We start from the raw sequence: 18,047 nt of genomic DNA on the forward strand, positions 1-18,047 counted from the left end.
AAATCTACAATAGGGCGTCTATATACGTTTAGATTTTCTTAATGGAATTGAAAAAAAAGAACATTGTATTTAAAAACATAAATTAATGATTGGGGGAGGGGGGAGAATGATTCAGTTGGCATTGATCCAGTTAAACTGAGAAAAAGCGAACCCCGAAGCCCATCCTTCCATCTTCTTTATTGTTCCTAGGATATGGAGACAGAAGCCTCCTTCTGCTCCACTTAACCCTAACATCATCCTGCTAATAATAAGAGGAAGCTTGCACAGATGCTTCGAATAAGAGGAAGCAGGCACAGATGTTTTGTAGAGCATTTCCATCCTTAGATCCTCCGTGACTCTCTCCTTAAAGGGAAATATATTCTCATCCCTCACTACTCTTCTGAGCAGGGTCTTCCCAATGCGTATTGAGTAATGCTAAAAGCTCACTTTACTTACTACTCCTCTACGGAACATCACAGGTTAGCCCGGACTGAATTAATACTATTGCTTTTATGGTTTTTAATCACAGTATACTCATAGTAAGTGTTTGAAAAATGTGTGTTTTATAAATAGCACCCAAAAAGAGCTTTCCTAATTCCCCTGATAACACTCTTTACTACCTACACCCCTGCCTTCCCTGGCTGTCCTGAGGATAGCCAGTGTGCTGAAGAGCATGTCACACCTACCTGGATGAGCCCAAGCCCTCTTGTTTGGTCCACAGCTACTGACTCATTCGTGCCTCGTGGAATCATGTATTCTGTCAGGGAGGACTTCAGGAACAATACACAATAAAGCCTTAGCTCACTGACTTCTGTCAATCAGCTTTTCCAGAACCTACCGTCTTTGTCTATAAAGTGAAGGTTTAATTAGATAATCCTCCAGTGTCTTGGCAGGACCAAATAAATATATTTATAAGATGACACAATTCTAACAAAATTATTAAAAGGTTGGAGACATGGTTCAATTGATAAAATCCTTCACACACACACACACACACACACACACACACACATCCATACACCACACACATCACCACATACACACAAAGAAAATTTGAAGTTGGAAAACAGTTTTCTGATTACCTAAGCTACACTATACCATCTCCTGTTTTTTGTTTATTTGTTTGTTTGTTTGGTTGGTTGGTTTTGTCTTTTCTTTCCTGCTTAAAGGTTTGATTCGGGTGATGCATAGATGATCAATGATTCAGTGTTCCCTACCTCCCCAGCTTAGCTTACTTAGAACACTTGATAGGTGACACTGCGTATGAATAAATCTAGGAAAGAAAATTAGAAAATGTTTTAACCTAATGGGCCATAAAGTGTGTGTGTGTGTGTATGTTTGAAGAAGTGGTTGCACATGCACATGGGCATGCTAAAAATAAACCCCAGGGCATTGTGTATGTAGGGCAGCACTGTACAATTGAGCTGCATGTTCAGTTCTGGATAAAGATTCTAATGGGGCCATGTTGATAACAGTTTAATTTGAATTCATTTGTGCATTCAATAATTTCCTTTAGCTACACACCCCCTGGCCTATCCCAGGCTGTCACTCTCTTTTCTCAAGAATAGATGAGACTTGAGTTTGATGTTGATTGATGTCTCACTAGAAAAGTTTTTTTTTCTTTTTCTTTTTTTTTTTTTTGAGAAAGTCTCTGTGGGTTCTAATGACTATTCTACTGAAAACTGCATATATGGCTATTTTTTGTCCTCCAACTCTAAATTCTGTACTGAACTCAATGCATTTCATTTCTTCTATGTTCATTTACCTCACTTAGTACAGGGGTTTGCTGTTCTGGGTTATGGTGCTGGAGGTTGAACACAGAGCCTATTGTGTGTCAGTCATTTGACTCTACCATTTATCTATGCTTCTAGCCCCAGTAAAAGACAGAGACATCACATATACCTACACCTACACCTACACCTACACCTACACCTACACCTACACCTACACCTACACCTACACATGCATGTACACATACAGGATATGTCCTTTGGGAATTGGGTAGAACATGTTTTGGTCATATTCACCCTCTCTCCTCCAAGTCTTCTCATATTCATCCCTTTTTGCTTTCACACCCACCTTTACATCTCTCTGAATCCAGGTCAATATGTTCTACCCAAGTATTTTAGGATAACGTGGCTTTCCACGGAAGCATTGTACGTTTATTAGGGGCTGCACTCTTGGAGACAACTGATCCTCCCTCTCTCAACAGCCACTCACAATTACTGTTCCTCAGCTAAGAGGGACACTTTGTCCACTCCCAACTCCATTCAGGGCTTTGGTCTGTTTTAGATTTGCACAAGTGTTGTGCATGCTGTCACCACATCTGTGAATTCATATTGCAGCTACCCTGTTGTATCCAGAAGATATTTTGTTGTACTCATCTACTATTGATGGCTCTAATAGTCTTTCCTCCTATTCCCTTCTACAGTTGTTCTTGAGCCTTTGGAAGAGGGATACAGGACATATGCTCCACTTAGAGTTGGGAATGCTGGAGTCTCATACTGTCTCTCCCTAGGCCAGTTGTGCATTTCAGGGTCATTCACCATCTATTGCAAATAGTCACCGACCCTAAGATGAAGGATGAGAGATGCACTAATCTATCGGTATAATGATACATCATTAGGAGTCAATACCTTATTCATTTAGCATCATAATATTAATAGGTTCCTGACCCATCCAATAAAGGCTTTTGAAAGAACACATAAAGTGATGAGATATCTCACAGTCCATTTTGTGAAAGATCAAAATCTAGACAGTAAGACCATGTAGTAAGTGTTTTCAATTAACTGTCAGTCTCGACCATAAGGAACAAACAGGGCAGTGTCATTGGGAGCATGAAGGATACTTCCCAAGACTGAGATTTCTTGCAAAACTTCTAGATAGAAGCTAAGTTCTGAAGAATGAATGTCGGTTTTCTTAGCAAAGGAGAGATAGATAATCAAGAGAACAACTCAGGAAGCAAGTAGCCAGAGAGGATTGGTAGTTCAATGTGAGCCGACTGTAAAGTGCCGGATGGTCCAAGTTGTACCTTGGGACAAGAAGGTGTTTTCTTGCAATTGAGAAATGATCAAGACCTACAGTCTAGCTAAGACGTTTTTATTTTATTCTGAAGCAAAGATGAAGGGTTTCTACTGATGGATGTGTAGTCAGTATTATTTGCATTCTAAGATCTTTAGATATTTGTGCTCGATAAAGACTGGAAAATGGATTCAAGAAACTACTGTAAAGGCCATTATGTGTTCACAGCAAAAGATGGAGAAAGAAGTGATGGAATAGGAATAGTGTGAAAAGGAAAAGAAGCCCATTTTCAGGTGGATCATGACATCAGACAGTGGCAGTTGTTCAACAGAACTCAAATATTTACCGAATTACTATAAATTTGCTCTTTTTCTAAACAGGAATTCTGTGCTCAGAGCTACTTTGCAGAATGATCTATTTTTTTTTAAATGAAGTTAGATTTTGAAAAACTTATGCCTTTTAAGTTGTCAAAAGCCAAGGAATATAAGAATGTGAACACAATGTTATGTTTACAGTTATGGGTTTGTTTGTCTGTCTTCTGTCTGTCTGTTTGCTTTCAGTGCTGGTGCTCAAACTCAGGGTGTTACACTATGCAACCATGATACCACTACATCTCTAGTTCAACGTTGTAATTTTTACTAGCAAGAATCAGATGTAATATCTTCCCTTCATTCCTAAAATCAGGCTAACTGTTCTGCTGAGGTACCAGCAGGCCAATGCTCCCACCAACGTAACTCTCTTCCTCTATTCTCAGTTTCGATGTGGACAATGGCACATCAGCGGGACGGAGTCCCTTGGATCCCATGACCAGCCCAGGGTCTGGGCTGATTCTCCAAGCAAACTTTGTCCACAGTCAACGCCGGGAGTCCTTCCTGTACCGATCTGACAGCGACTATGACCTCTCTCCAAAGTCTATGTCCAGGAACTCCTCGATTGCCAGTGATATGTAAGTATAAGGGTGGGCAGAAAAGGCAGAAGTACCTAGAAAAACCTGAGCAGATTCATCTCTGGAGTAGATGACGTCATAAATGATGATTTCATCCAACTACATCCTTCTCTTTTGATGCAGAAAGTGAATAGAATCCTCCAACCTGAAGAGGAATAGTAAATTTAACTTGAATGTTCTGGTACCTTGATGAAAGGGAATGACATTTTTTTCAGAAAATATATTGTTTGGGAAATGTAGAATTAAACATTTAATGGAAATTACCCTCCAAACATTAGCTTATATTATACATCAGTAAGACTAAAGCTTTAGATATTCAGCCACATGAATGTTTTCTAATATTTTTTTACAAGCCTTAAACTTAGGTTAAAGACCCCTTTGACACGAAGATGGACAGTGTGTTGACTATGTCTCAATTGATGTGTACAGTCATGAAACTGATAAGATCTTTTGGGGATTTTGTACAAATGGAATGAGGTTCTGAATATAAATCACTAGGTGCAATAAACTCAAATTCCCTTAAGACATGAACAGATTAGAAATGAATTAAAACTAACGGGGTTGCAGGTAATACAGGGATACAGTTCATCTTATAGGACCCTTGTGGGTTCAGTGTTATTCTTGGTACCCTAGAAGATCACCAAGGCAATAGACCAAGCAACAGCCCCAAATAGGCTTCTAGAAATAAAACTAGACTTTGCTCAGTTTGTAACCTTTAGTTCTCAGTTCCCACTTCTTGCACTCGTTGTATTACTGATGACTTCTCTTCTTCCTAAATAACTTCCCATTGCTGGGGGTCATTTGTGTTACCCTCATCCCTCTTCTATAGGTTTGAAAATGTCCATAGAATGTGTATTTATTCATTCAGACACAGTGAGAATATGTATTGAACTCTTAGAATATTCCTTGAGTTCTTCATCTAAGAGGAAGGAAGGACTGGTATTAAACTATTTGCAATAAAATGTGAGTTTTACAAGGAAAGCACTCTGCCCAAAGGAAATAACAAGAAAATAATGGGTTCAGAGAACAGTTCTGTAAAATATGGAGAATGGTACATTGAAGGCGTGATGTTTGGCTGGACGTGAGAAGCAGACAGTAAGAGAGAGGAAAAATCAGAGAAAGCCCATGGGACCCAGTGAAGTTCTTTGGACTTCTCTATGTTTCACTTTTATTATACTTTGATTATTATTATTATTATTATTATTATATTTTGTAATGGTCATACAATGAAGAGATGATAAGAAAGTGATTCATTTCCAATATCATCATAGAAACATAATTGGTTACATGGGATGAAAATCTAGATCAAGGCAGTGAAGTGCAGATTAGTCCAGATGTTAGAAGCAGAAGGCCTATAGAACTGTGGTGTGTGTGTGTGTGTGTGTGTGTGTGTGTGTGTGTGTGGCTGGTAGAGAAACAAAAGTTCACTTTTTTGACAATGACTGTGTGAACAGATGTCAGTATTAACAGGAGGAAGAAGAGACAGACACTCAATGTGGATTCAGCTTTAACAGAACAGGATGGGGAAAGTTTGCGACTTGCTGGCAAGAGAAGGACAAAAATTAGAAATAATAGTCTACAGGACTAGAAGAGATTAGAAAAACCAATTACCTCTGTAATTACTAGGTGCTTAGATGCTATTTGAGTGAAGTACCTTAGTCAGGCAATGGAGTTAGAAGCCCAACTAACTGGGGAGTGAGTTGAAAGCAGTTCTCTAAGCCAGCGAATGCCTATTTTTAGAAAATCAATGAGAAAGGGGAGTGAGAGAATCAAACCTGACTAGGAAAGAAAAAATTCAAGAGGAAAGAAAAATTTAATTAATAACACTTGAGCTGAGTGAAGGCCCAGAAGCTAGAGATTAAATTCAGGAAAAATGAAGATTACAGATAGATGTATAGTTACTGACACAATTGTGCTCAAGAAATAATTTCTGGAAAAATGATAAAGGCTGAGATTGTATTCTTTTTTAAGATTTATTTATTTATTTGTTTTATGTATGTGAGTACACTGTCATTCTCTTCAGACACACCATAAGAGGACATCATATCCCATTACAGATGGTTGTGGTTGCTGGGAATTGAACTCAGGACCTCTGGAAAAGCAGTCAGTGCTCTTAACCACTGAGCCATCTCTCTAGCTTTGTATTCTTTAGAGAAGACAAAGAAGAAATACAAAGACAGAGATGAAGGAGAGAAGGGGTTAGAGAATTTGTGGCTTATGACATCTACTTTTCAATCAAATAGGAGGCTTAGCCATTGTCACCAGTGAGAGTGGGGTAGGCAGCTTGAGGACAAGGTGAAAGGACAAAGCCGTTGCTCACCCAAGCCAGGCGGTACACTCCTGTAATTTCAGCTACTCAGAGGTTGAGACAGGATAATGCTGAATTCAAGGACTGTGTCAGCTATTGACAGGGTCAAGTACTATCCTAGGCAACACAGCGAGACCCCGCCTCAAAGTCAAAAGTACAAATAGGGCTGGAGATGTAGCCCCCCAGTGGTAGAGTGCCTACCCAGCATAATATATGCAAGACTCATACAGTGGAGAAGATCAATAAGCTGATCAAGCAAGAGAACAATACACTAGAGGGATTGATAGAAGAATACTTAGTTCAAGAATCCCCAAGGATAGCCAAAAAATAAGCTGTCTAGTCCAACTTCATTAAAAGTGAAACAACTAAATAGACAAAGCACCTCTGCCAAGGACCACAGAACATTGAGGAAGAGGGGCGGAAAGAATATAAGAGCCAAAGAACAGAGAGACGTATGGCAAAGACATCTGGATGTGACATGGTGCGGCCATTGCAATCATGGACTCTCTGCAGCTCTGATTGTCTTCAGAAGACCAACACAAGATTGGGCCTGCCAGAAATTCACCATGGATGGGGAAGGGGCCCATGAGGCTCCACCCATTCCTAAGGGACTATGGTTAGTGAACAGGCAAGACATGCTAATGAAACTCAGTGGACCCCACAAAGGTAGACATGGAAGTGTGAGGAAGACTTGTTGGGAAGAAAGAAGGAGAGGGAGGGGTTAAAAACAACTAAAATTTGTTATATGAATGAAAGAAAGTATTGAGCAATTAAAAAATTATTAGAAAGAAAGGTAAGAGAACTGGAAGGGGGAAGTATCTTAGTGGTTAAATGCTCTGCTCTCTAAAATTCTAGAAAAAGAACTTTGGGATGCTAATGCATAGGCCGTGTGTTCCATACTCTCTATTCAAGTTAGGGAAGACTAAATATGCAGCTCTGTTTTATGAAAAGCTGGTGGTATTTCACAGTCTAAAAAAGCCTTTATTTCCAAAGCCCTATACAAGAATGACCTCATTTTACCCTGTACCAATTCAAGACGTCCTTTATCTGCTGGGAGGACTCACGTAGGAATGACAAATTGAATCAGACCATGAGGCAACTCTGTAAATTGTTGAAAAATAATGCCTTGACGTGCTCAGCTTTCTGAGTTCCTCTGTGTATTTTCCCAGGAGAAATGAGGCATTTCTTTCACACTTGCTGAGAAACAAGATAAACAAAGTAATTATGACTTCATGTTTAATTTAATACAGCATTTATCTTCCACACATACATAACTCTGCTCTCCCTTTATTTGATGGCTTATGTGGCCATGTGTGTAAACCTCAGGCTCCTTTATTTAGTTCCCAGCAATGTGCAATGTCCATAGCTCTACTACACAACTGTCCTTTAGAGAGAATCATCTTAATAAAATCTACTGTGTTCACTTGATGATTCTGTAGATGTTGTTCTTAACTAGCATTTCAACAGATAAAATCGCTTAGCGTCAGGAGTTTGTAACTCTTTGTTTGAATGAAATATTTTAGAAAAAACAAATCCTCTGTAAGTTTGGGTATAATTGTTTAATTAATTAGGGAATGAGAAGAAAGAAATCATCACTTCCTGGCAAGATGCCACTGTCTTATCATCCATAAATAAGTATTAATAAGTAGCAGATGTACACAAAGGAAAAATACAGCAGCAATGGTCAGAACATAAATCATGGATGCATATTACACTTCACTTTTCTGAGGATTTTTGTATCTGCTGTCTCATTTCATCCTTTGCTTCTTTAAAGATTTGTTTATTTTTTTATGTATGTGAGTACAGTGTAGCTGTATAGATGGTTGTGAGTCTTCATGTGGTTGTTGGGAATTGAATTTTTAAGGCCTCTGCTCACTCCAGTCAACCCTGCTAGCTCCGGTCAACTCTGTTTGTTCAGTCCCTGCTTGCTCCAGCCCAAAGATCTATTTATTATTATACATAAGTACATTGTAGCTGACTTCAGATGCATCAGAAGAAGGCGTCAGATCTCATTATGGGTGGTTGTGAGCCACCATGTAGTTACTGGAATTTGAACTCCAGACCTTCAGAAGAGCAGTTAGTATGCTTACCTGCGGAACCATCTCATCAGACTCTTCGCTTCTTCTTTTTTTATTAGATATTTTCTTCATTTACATTTCAAATGCTATCCCAAAAGTCCCCTATACCCTCCCCCGACCCTGCTCCCCAACCCACCCACTCCTGCTTCTTGGCGCTGGCATTCCCCTGTACTGGGGCATATGGTCTTCGCAAGACCATATTTGAGGGGCCTCTCCTCCCATTGATGAATGACTAGGCCATCTTCTGCTACATATGCAACTACAGACACAGCTCTGGGAGGTACTGGTTAGTTGCCATTTGTGAATAGGAGACCCAAAGTCCAAAAATGTTCATCTTTTCAAAACACAATAAAAGTTTTGATCATCTGTAAAGAACATCACTTTGATGATACCATTGTGAACAATATTTGTGAGTTGATAGACAAACCCATTTGACTAATAGAATGACTATGAAGCACTATAAAAATTTGGTGAAAAATAAACCATGACAAATCTTATAGTGCATAAAATCAATAAGGCAGCCATGCATCTGACTCAGAAAATGTGTGCATTTCTATAGTATGGAAAAAAGTTCAGAGTCTACAAGCATTCACTGAGAGAAGATAGATGTTTCCAGAATCTTCTGCTGTGTTTATTAAACACAAATGTCACCACGGTGACTTGATTGATAAACATGCTTATCATGTGACCATCAGCATCTTCGTTTGGATCTCAGCAACCTTGTAAACGGTGCATATAGCAGCAGGACTGTGATCCCTGCATTGTCGAGATGGAAAGAGTTGCTGGAGGTCAATAGAAAGCCATTCTAGAGCACCAGTGAACTCCATGTTCACCAGGAGACAGAGTCTGGCTCCAAAGTAAGGTGAAGAAGTCATTGGGAAAACACTCTCAGTCACCTTCTGGCCTCAATACACATGTGCACATGCCTCCCCACACATGCCTGCCCATCCACAAGTACACACACATAAGTGTAGACACACACACACAAGAAAAATAAGAAGCACGTCAGTGTTAGTGAGCGTAGCAAAGATGTAAACATAGGAAAAGCAGATATAAATCATACTTAATAATAAAACATTTATATAACTGTAGACACAACCAGAAAAATGACAGCTGACCCTGCTGTGACATGAATGAACATGAGGAGAATGGAATAATAAGGAGACAGTGTGTTTGAAAGCATGAAGGGAGATGATTGCAAAGATTAACGGGACAATGAGCAACAACAAGAGGTGCACTCATCACTTTTGTCATTGCTGTGGCAAAATACCTCTCCCTCCACCAAAAAAAAAAAAAAAAGGCAGTTTAAGCAAGGGAGAACGTACTCTGGCTCACAGTTTTTAAGTGTGCAGTTTACCATAGCAAGGAAGGCATGGCAGTGAGACTGTCTCCAGCTGTAGTGGCAAGGGTGTGGGAAGCCGATCGGATAGCTTCTCTGGAAAGGTCCTCACAGACATGTCCAGAAAATAGTCTACTAAGGGATTCTGAATCTCATCAAACTTGACGACAAAACTAACCACCATAGGAGACAAGGATCATTGAATCTGAAAACCCCCAATCCAGTGAATTTAAGCTACCTCCCAAACTCATTAGGTTAAAGTCAATTCACCTGGATAACTGGACCTCCATTCCTATCCTCTGCTGACTAGCCCATGACATATAGAACCTAGAGATGACTCAGACAGCTCTTCCCTCATGTTTACCTACTGTACTCCTACACACAGAATGTGCAGTAGGGGTTGAAGGCACAGTGATGTGGGTGGATTCATTTTAAATTGAAAAGCCTTGGACACTTATTGCTGGGTTCCTTTCAGATGGTTAAAACATGTTATTCTTGGGGACTTTCTTGCTGGTGGACATATCTCCTTACCCTTTTGTTCATACTGCCACATCTTCCTTCACAGTTACCCAATGTCACACACCTCTAGAGCCCCTGGTGTTGGTTTTCTGTCAGAGCTCTGCTGTGGTGGTTTGAATATGCTTGGCCCATAGGAGGTAGTACTAGTAGTAGGTGTGGCCTTGTTGGAGGAAGTGTGTCACTGTGGGGGTGGGCTTTGAAGCTCTGCTCAGTGAGGAAGAGTCAATCTGCTCCCAGCTTCCTTTAGAGGAAGACATAGAACTCTCAGCTCCTGCAGCACCATGCCTGCATGGATGCTACTATACTTCCCACCTGGATGATAATGGACTAAACATCTGAACCTGTAAGCTAGCCCTAGCTGAATGCTATCCTTTAAAAGAATTGTCATGGTCATGGTGTCTCTTTACAGCAATGGAAACCCTGAGACACCCTCCTTCTTTTAGCTTGTGCCTACTAAGTAGCTTGGTAGTATCATCTTCAGAGCTGGGCTTAAGGAAGGCAGGAGAGAACATATCTATTCATGGTTTTACTCTGGGTTAAGTAATTCTTCCTTGGACTCTTTCTGAAATGTCTCAGAACAAAAATCAAAACAAAGCAGATGGTTCATTGGAAAGATTCTACTCCCCACTGAACTACAGAAAACTGTGTAACCTCTTATAGACAAATTTTAGATTTTAATACGCTGCATAGTCAGGCTTCTCTAAAGGAATAGAACAGATACAAGGAGAGTATATATGAAATGTATGAGAGGGGCTTATAGGCTGTGGTCCGGGTAGTCCGGCGATGGCTGTCTTACAGCAGAAAAGCCAAGAGTCTGGTAGTTGTTCAGTTCAGGGAACTGGATGTCTGAGGAATCCCAATCTGATGCCATTGACCCTGGGAAGTCCTAATGAGCTGCTGGTCTTCAGAAGTCTATGTTAGAATCCAGAAGAGGTTCCTAATACCTGGGAAAGAATGAATGTCTCAGCAGCAGGGGAGATGAACACTGCAACAAGAATGTTAAAAAAAAAAAACCAACCAAACAAACAAAACAAAAAACAAAAACAAACAAAAAACCCTCTCACAGGTTTACAGTGTTTCATTCCACCTCAAATGATCCAATCAAGAAAACCTTTCACATGGGTTGAGCTGCTTCTGTTTTTAGTTGATTCCAGATATAGTGAACTTGAGGACAGATTAGCATCACATATACTCCTAAATTTTTTAAACTCATCTGATTTGTCAATTGAGAGCCATCTTTCATCAACTTAAGTAGGAAGTTATCAAAGCCAAACCACCCTTCCCCATTCCAGACCTCTCCCAGCTGAGGATGTTAGGTTAATGGGACCAGGGGCAGTGATGCCCAGAGGGAAATCACACAGGTGGGAGGAATGCTTTTACTCCTCAAGGAAACCAAAATATTTGTCAGTCACCTCTAACACTAGCAGCTTTATATTTTTTCTGCTTTCATCTTTAGATCATAGCAGCCCTTCAAGTCATCATGTCTTTATAAAACTGGGTTTTCAGCGATTGATGGATAAAAAGCAATTGCTAAAGAAAAGTCTCCTTTCGCAGTAGGAAGCTGTACAGTGCTAAACGGGTCCTGAGTTGTTAGGGGGAACCTTATGAAATTGTTTGGACCTAACTACTTATTCATTGGAACTATCGGCGATTTCTTTGGGCAAAGGGAGTCTCGTAAATAAAATTGAGACATCAGAAGCACCATGAACTGAGCTTGAAAAGCTCTATGTAAATGTATTTATTTTATTTATATCCTGAAGATTGAAGCAAGACCAGCCATGTGAGACGCAGCTTACTGGGTGGGGGAGGGGAGCCGTGACATCAGGTTCACCTGAGGACACCTGGTTTCCCAGATCCTTTATTGTCATCCAAAGTCACACAGTCTCAGGTACAGTCTAGGTGGCCCACTCTTCTGCTTCTGTAGCTGACCACTGGTATTATTGTCACTGTGCAATGTTAGTGCAGAGTGACACAGATCTTTATGATTTCTAGAAGCCTGGTGGCAAAGTATGCAAAGGACACTGGCTACCAAGCTAACATTTTTCATACTTTATTTCTTTCTATCTTGTTAAGTCTTTTTTTTTCCTACTTTTTTTTTTCAATAACGGAGCTATTTTATTACAGACTCATAAAAATGAGTAATGTCAAAATGCAAACTAAGCTTGATCTTTTAGTCTCCAAACTACGCAATTTAATATATTAGCTAACATATATTTTATATTTTTAATTTAATTACAAACCCAATGTTTTAATTGCCTTTAACATGGTCAAAATAAACGTCCAGGTGAAGGCATTAATACTGTGAGCTGTTGTCACGATGGCTGGTTTTATTGCAATGCACTGCAAGCTTTCAAATTAACAAAGTGTTTGAGGCATGTGTTCTACTATCCCAGCTTCCACTGACAAAGTAAAAGCATTTCCCAAAACCTTAGAAGATATAAGAAGAGAAACATTTGTCTTAAATCAGAGAGAAAAGTGCAGTTGGACAAACTATCTTACGAATGTCTTATTTCTATGTGTTTCTAACCCATCTCCAGGGGAATTTGTTTTAACATTTAACATACAAGTTTCTTTCTCTCCCCCCACCTTATCTATTGATTGATTGACTGATCTGTGTAATACATGCTGGCCTTGAATTCACAGCCATCATCCTGACTTAGCCTTCCCAGTTCTGGGATTATAGCCATGCCAGATTACAAATGTCTTTATTTTGCAGGTTTGTATGAATGTGTGAGCTTATGTGTGAGTGTGATATATATGCACATATATGTACAGGTCCTATGTGCATGGGCAGAGACCAGACAACATCTGGTCCATCACTCTCTGTATTATTTCCTTAGAGAGTGTCTTTCCCTGCATTGAAAGCTAGACTGTTGGTTAGCAACCTTAATGATCCCTGTCCCCCATTCCCCACATTGCTGGGTTTGCAGGCAGGCAATTAGCTGTACCTAGCTGTATTTAAATGTGGGTGTTGCGATCCATGTGCAGGTCCTCAGTTTTGCACAGAAAGTGGTTGTACCCACTGAACCAACTCTCTCTCTTTTTTAATCTTCATACATATTATTTTCCATAAATCTTGTAGTGGTGAAAAAATAACTGAGAAAAAACAGTCACCTAAGATTTCCTAGGTTGTGGAAATCTAAAGGAAACTGTGTAGTAATAAACTATTTTTATACGTAAAATAAAATAAAAGCCATATGACACTGGGCATTAAGTAAGTCTTTGAAAAAAAGTAAGCACTTGATTGAATAATAATCCTACCACTTCACTGTTTATGAAATGTAACACCTACTTTTTTATAAATGTGGAGTAAAAGCTGTTTAATAATGAAAATTATTATCTGACACTCCTATAAGCCATCAGATTCCTGCTAGAAAGGCAGCTAGGATTGTCTTGGTTAAGGAAGAGCTGGGTCATTTACCAGCGTCCTCTTAAAGGAACGGGATCTCTGAGAGCAATATGTGAATTATCACCTAACTAATGACAGGACAACATATACACCATCTTCAAGGGGAAAAGCCATCCCATTAGTCTGGATGGGGCTTCCATTTATCTCAGCCCCAAAGAGAAGAACTAGAGCCAAAACAATGGCCTCTCCCTGGCCCCTTCAACTTGCAAAGAACATATGGTTTGAACAAGCTGTGGACCTGGCGCTGGTGGCACTCACTTTGTTCTCCAAGCCTTACTCACTCTCCTCTAGGCATTGAAGAGGACAGAGATTTGAACCCTGCTCCGGTGTATCACAGGATGGAAACCTTCTGAACGTTACAGTTTGGTGACCCATGGTTAGAAAGAGGTAGATGGTGGCAGGTTTGGAGAAGGCGAGGAGTTGGTTTTTCTAGGAGCCCCCTGGTGGGTGCTTCTCAGCACATTCTGAGGGAAGGACCGTAAAACTGGCCGGTGTGCTTGACTGAGGCTTACTCTGTTAACTGGCTGAGCAGGAGGAATAGCAGCTATGCCATTTAGGGTGTCATTTTGAAGGCAACACAGATCCATGAAAACAAGACAGAAAAAAAAAATCACTTTTGCCTTTATTATTTTTTAAATCCTAGCCAGGAAAGGAGAGAGGTAGCCGATATTGAGACACCAGCATAAATGCCTTCTCTGTTACATATCAGTCACTTGAAATATGTATTTTGCTTGTCGGTCTTGGCTCCTTTGCAAGCCATTCTCAGTCTCTCCCCATATCATCCTCTGAGCCGTATAAGGAGACACAGCTGCAGATAGAACAGTAGTTCTGTAGTATGTTCCTGGAGGTAAGCTTTACCAGGGGGTGCCACTGAATCGTTCTAGCTCCCTGCAGTAGGAAACATGGAGATACTCTATCATAGATATGCAGGGAACAAAGGCCTCATTGCAAGTATAATTTTGCTTCAGAAAATCCAAGTCAAAGGAGCAGGCCCTAAGCTTTGCTTGCAGACTTCTGGTGTGTTGAACGCTTCGGTTTGGGCTTGGTAAAAAGGCTTCTTCGTTGATTGGTATTCCCTACTAGATTGTCTCTCAGACCCTGCATCAGCTTTCCCCTAATCACTGTGAGACTAGTGGGGTTTTTCCCAACCTTGGGTCCAAAAGGAGGTTTCTGTCTCCAAAAATACTGTAAAGGCAGGGCTAAACACACATCAGTCGTCGCAGCAACCCTCTCCTTCGAAGCCAAGTCTAGAAAGTAGAAACAGAGGCATAACAAGTCAACCAACCTTCTGCGAATACAAGAGGGAAATGCAAATGCAGGGTATCATGTGGACCAAGTCCTTCTCAGTCCACCTGTGAGCCACCATGCGTGAGCCAGGAAGAGCAAGACTGCACACACAGCTTGTTCCTGCATGGTACTTGCAGGCTTTCAGGATGCCTTGTGTTTCATTTGCCTGTGGATAGTGGATACCATAGTCAACCCCCCCCCCCCCCGCCACTCCCTCCCCAGGAGATTGGGGGGGGAGTATTTCTATTGGGCAGCATTATTCTGGAGACTCTGGTATTTACTTCTGAGGAGCTTATGATAGTCCAAATTCATTCGAGCAAGCAGGAAACAATATGGTCAAAACAACACAGTGGATTCTTTTGCTTGCTTGTTTGCTTGCTTGCTTTTTAAGCCTAGGTCCCTGTTTAGCTACATAGCACATCTCCATGCCTTGGGATTTCAAGGCCCATTACAATGTCAAGAAAGCACCATAGAGACCAACGTAGGTCTCTGAGTGCTTATTTTGCCATGGAAATGACAATAACAAAGCAATTCTGACTAAAATATATAGTCAGCTTAATTTTTAATGATATGAGAGTCTCTCTCTCTCTCTCTCTCTCTCTCTCTCTCTCTCTCTCTCTTTTACAACACACACACAAAAAACATAATGTCAGGAAAAGGATAAGCTAACCAAAGGAGTATGAAACTTTCCAACACTTCTCCACAGTCTAGATTTACTGTTACTTTGACCGGGACCAGTGTACCCACTCTGCCTGACAAACTCTAGGTTTCAGGCTAGCTTCAGGAAACTAATGATCTCTGCCATTTGCCAAGGGTACAACTGGCTCTGAACCCAGGTTCTCAGATCCTGGTTCCTTGTCTTGGAGTGGGAATGTGAGAGTATCCATTCATGCAGAGTCTGGAGAATTAGATCCTGTCTGTCCTTCACTCTGGGCACATAGCAGACTTAGGGGGAAAAAAAAAAGCCTTCTCTATTTTCTTAAGCCTTTTCTTCGAACTTAACTGGCCCCATTCCACCGCAGGCAGACCTTTAAGGAGATTGCCCTCCCTAGCCGTAAATCTCCCACACAGACGAGCTTTCTGGAGAAAACCCAAGAGAACAGGGCCAATGACGTTAAGAGTAAACGGAAGACCTGTCAAATAACGTACACTATGAAAGAAGAGCCTGTTCCTAGAACACAGAGTGAGGGCACTTGTGTAGCCTCTTTCCCTCTGGGTACTCAGCCCTTTGCCTCCTGTCAGGAACTTCAAACTCAGCCTAGGACTCACAGTCCCCTGTGGCCAACTGTGACATCAGCATCCCTGGATAATTTTCTCTGATGCATCAGTCTTTATTAAGCAAAATAGTACGATGTGCTTTGTGCTCCTGTCTACAAACATTTACTAAGTTCCTTTGAAGCTTGAAACTTCTGTCTGCAAATGTGAGAGTGGATTATGTTTGCACTGACATAGAGCTTATTCAGTATCATGTATTTTTCCTTCATGAAACCAAAATTTCTATCTTTACAGCACACATTCGATGTTAGACCACAGAGTGTTTGCTTATACTGTGTAATAAATTCTCAGTTTTATGCCTTATCATCAATGCAGATTTTTTTAAATGATTTATTTAATGTGAGTATGCTGTTGATGTCTTCACACACACCAGAGGAGGGCAGCAGACCCTGAAACAGATGGTTGTGAGCCACCATGTGGTTGCTGGGAATTGAACTCAGGACCTCTGGAAGAGCAGTCAGTGCTCTTAACCACTGAGCCATCTCTCTAGCCTTCAATGCACATTCTTAATGAAGATCTGAACATACGTGAAGCAAAAACAAAGGATTTATGCTTTGGTAATTTATGTGCTTACTTATTGATTTTTGAGGTATGTGTGTGTATGTGTGTGTGTGCGCTCCCGCACATGCGTGCAAGTATGTATGCATGCATGTATGTATGTTCACGTGAGTGCAGGTACATGTATGTGGACATGAAGGACACACATGTGGAGACCCGAGAACAACCTTAGCTATTCTTCCTTAGGCATCATACACATTTTGTTTCAAGACAGGGCTCTTCACAGGTCTGGAGCTCACCAAATACAGTAGGGTGGGTGGCCTCACAGGGAGCTCTAGGGGTCCATCTTCTCCAACGCTGTGATTACAAGAATGAACCCCCATGCCTGGATTTTTTTTTTATGTGGATTCTAGGAGTCAAATTGAAGCCCTCAGCTTTGTGAAGCAAGCTTTGCTGGTTGATCCATCTCCCTAGCTTTGCTTCTTGTTTCTGAAACTGGGTCTCATGTCATCCAGGCTGGCTTTGAGTACTGTATAGTGAACTCCTGATCCCCCTGCCTCCACTTTCCAAGTGCTAGGCTTGTGCCACTGTACCTGGTCTTAAGGATTGATTTGGTTGGGTTGATTCAAAGATCAGGCTCTTCATTCATTCTTAAATGTATTTAAGCAACCAGAAAACAGCACTGACTCCACAGTGTAGCTCCCATTTCGTGAAAATATCATTCAACTGATAATCAGACATTAATACAGAATGATAAAATAAAATTAAACAACAAAATATAAACAACTAAGCTTCATCCCAGCTGTGACTCCCAACCAGCTCAGCCATCCTGATGCCTTCACACCACACAACCTTAAACTAAATAACAGAGAAAGGAGAGACATTGTCTGTGTTTAAGATATACAATAATAGTTTTAATATGAATCTAAACATTGGATTGAGTTTGTTAATGTACCTATCACGTTATCTAGTTACTGCTTTTGTGATGAGGAAATCTAAAATTGTGCATATTGCTTGTCATAGTCAGCAATGTGTGCTATAAATTTCATGAACTTATTTCCCATAAGGCTTTTTAAGCCCAATCCTATTTCCTGGCCCCTGTAACTAACACTTCAGACTCTCTTCCTGTAAGTTCATGGTTTTGTTTTGTTTTGTTTTGTTTTGTTTTGTTTTGTTTTGTTTTAGGGTCCACGTGCATGTGATGTCATACACTGTTTGTCTGCCTTGTTACACTAAGCATAGCCTACCTCAGGTTCATACCTCTTACAACAAATGATTCTCTCTTTAAAACCTAAGTAGTATCCTATGAGGTAGGCATATTTCCACCTATTGATAGACACTTAAGATGAGTGAGTCTGTGTGGGGACTATTGTGGATATCTCTGTGAC

The 18,047-nt window shown here is 40.6% G+C and overlaps 1 protein-coding gene across 6 annotated transcripts in view; it reads left to right on the forward strand.

The window, feature by feature from the left end:
• Pde4d (phosphodiesterase 4D, cAMP specific) overlaps positions 1-18,047 on the forward strand; it is a 1,301,793-nt gene that overhangs the window by 1,082,456 nt on the left and 201,290 nt on the right. For all 6 annotated transcript variants that reach the window (NM_011056.3, XM_006517643.2, XM_006517644.3 and 3 more), the window contains one exon: positions 3,755-3,946. In NM_011056.3, the coding sequence (NP_035186.1) occupies positions 3,755-3,946 (192 nt within the window). The remainder of the gene's footprint in view (positions 1-3,754; positions 3,947-18,047) is intronic.

Source organism: Mus musculus, chromosome 13, assembly GCF_000001635.26.
Source record: "Mus musculus strain C57BL/6J chromosome 13, GRCm38.p6 C57BL/6J".
In the NCBI taxonomy this organism is placed as follows: domain Eukaryota; kingdom Metazoa; phylum Chordata; class Mammalia; order Rodentia; family Muridae; genus Mus; species Mus musculus.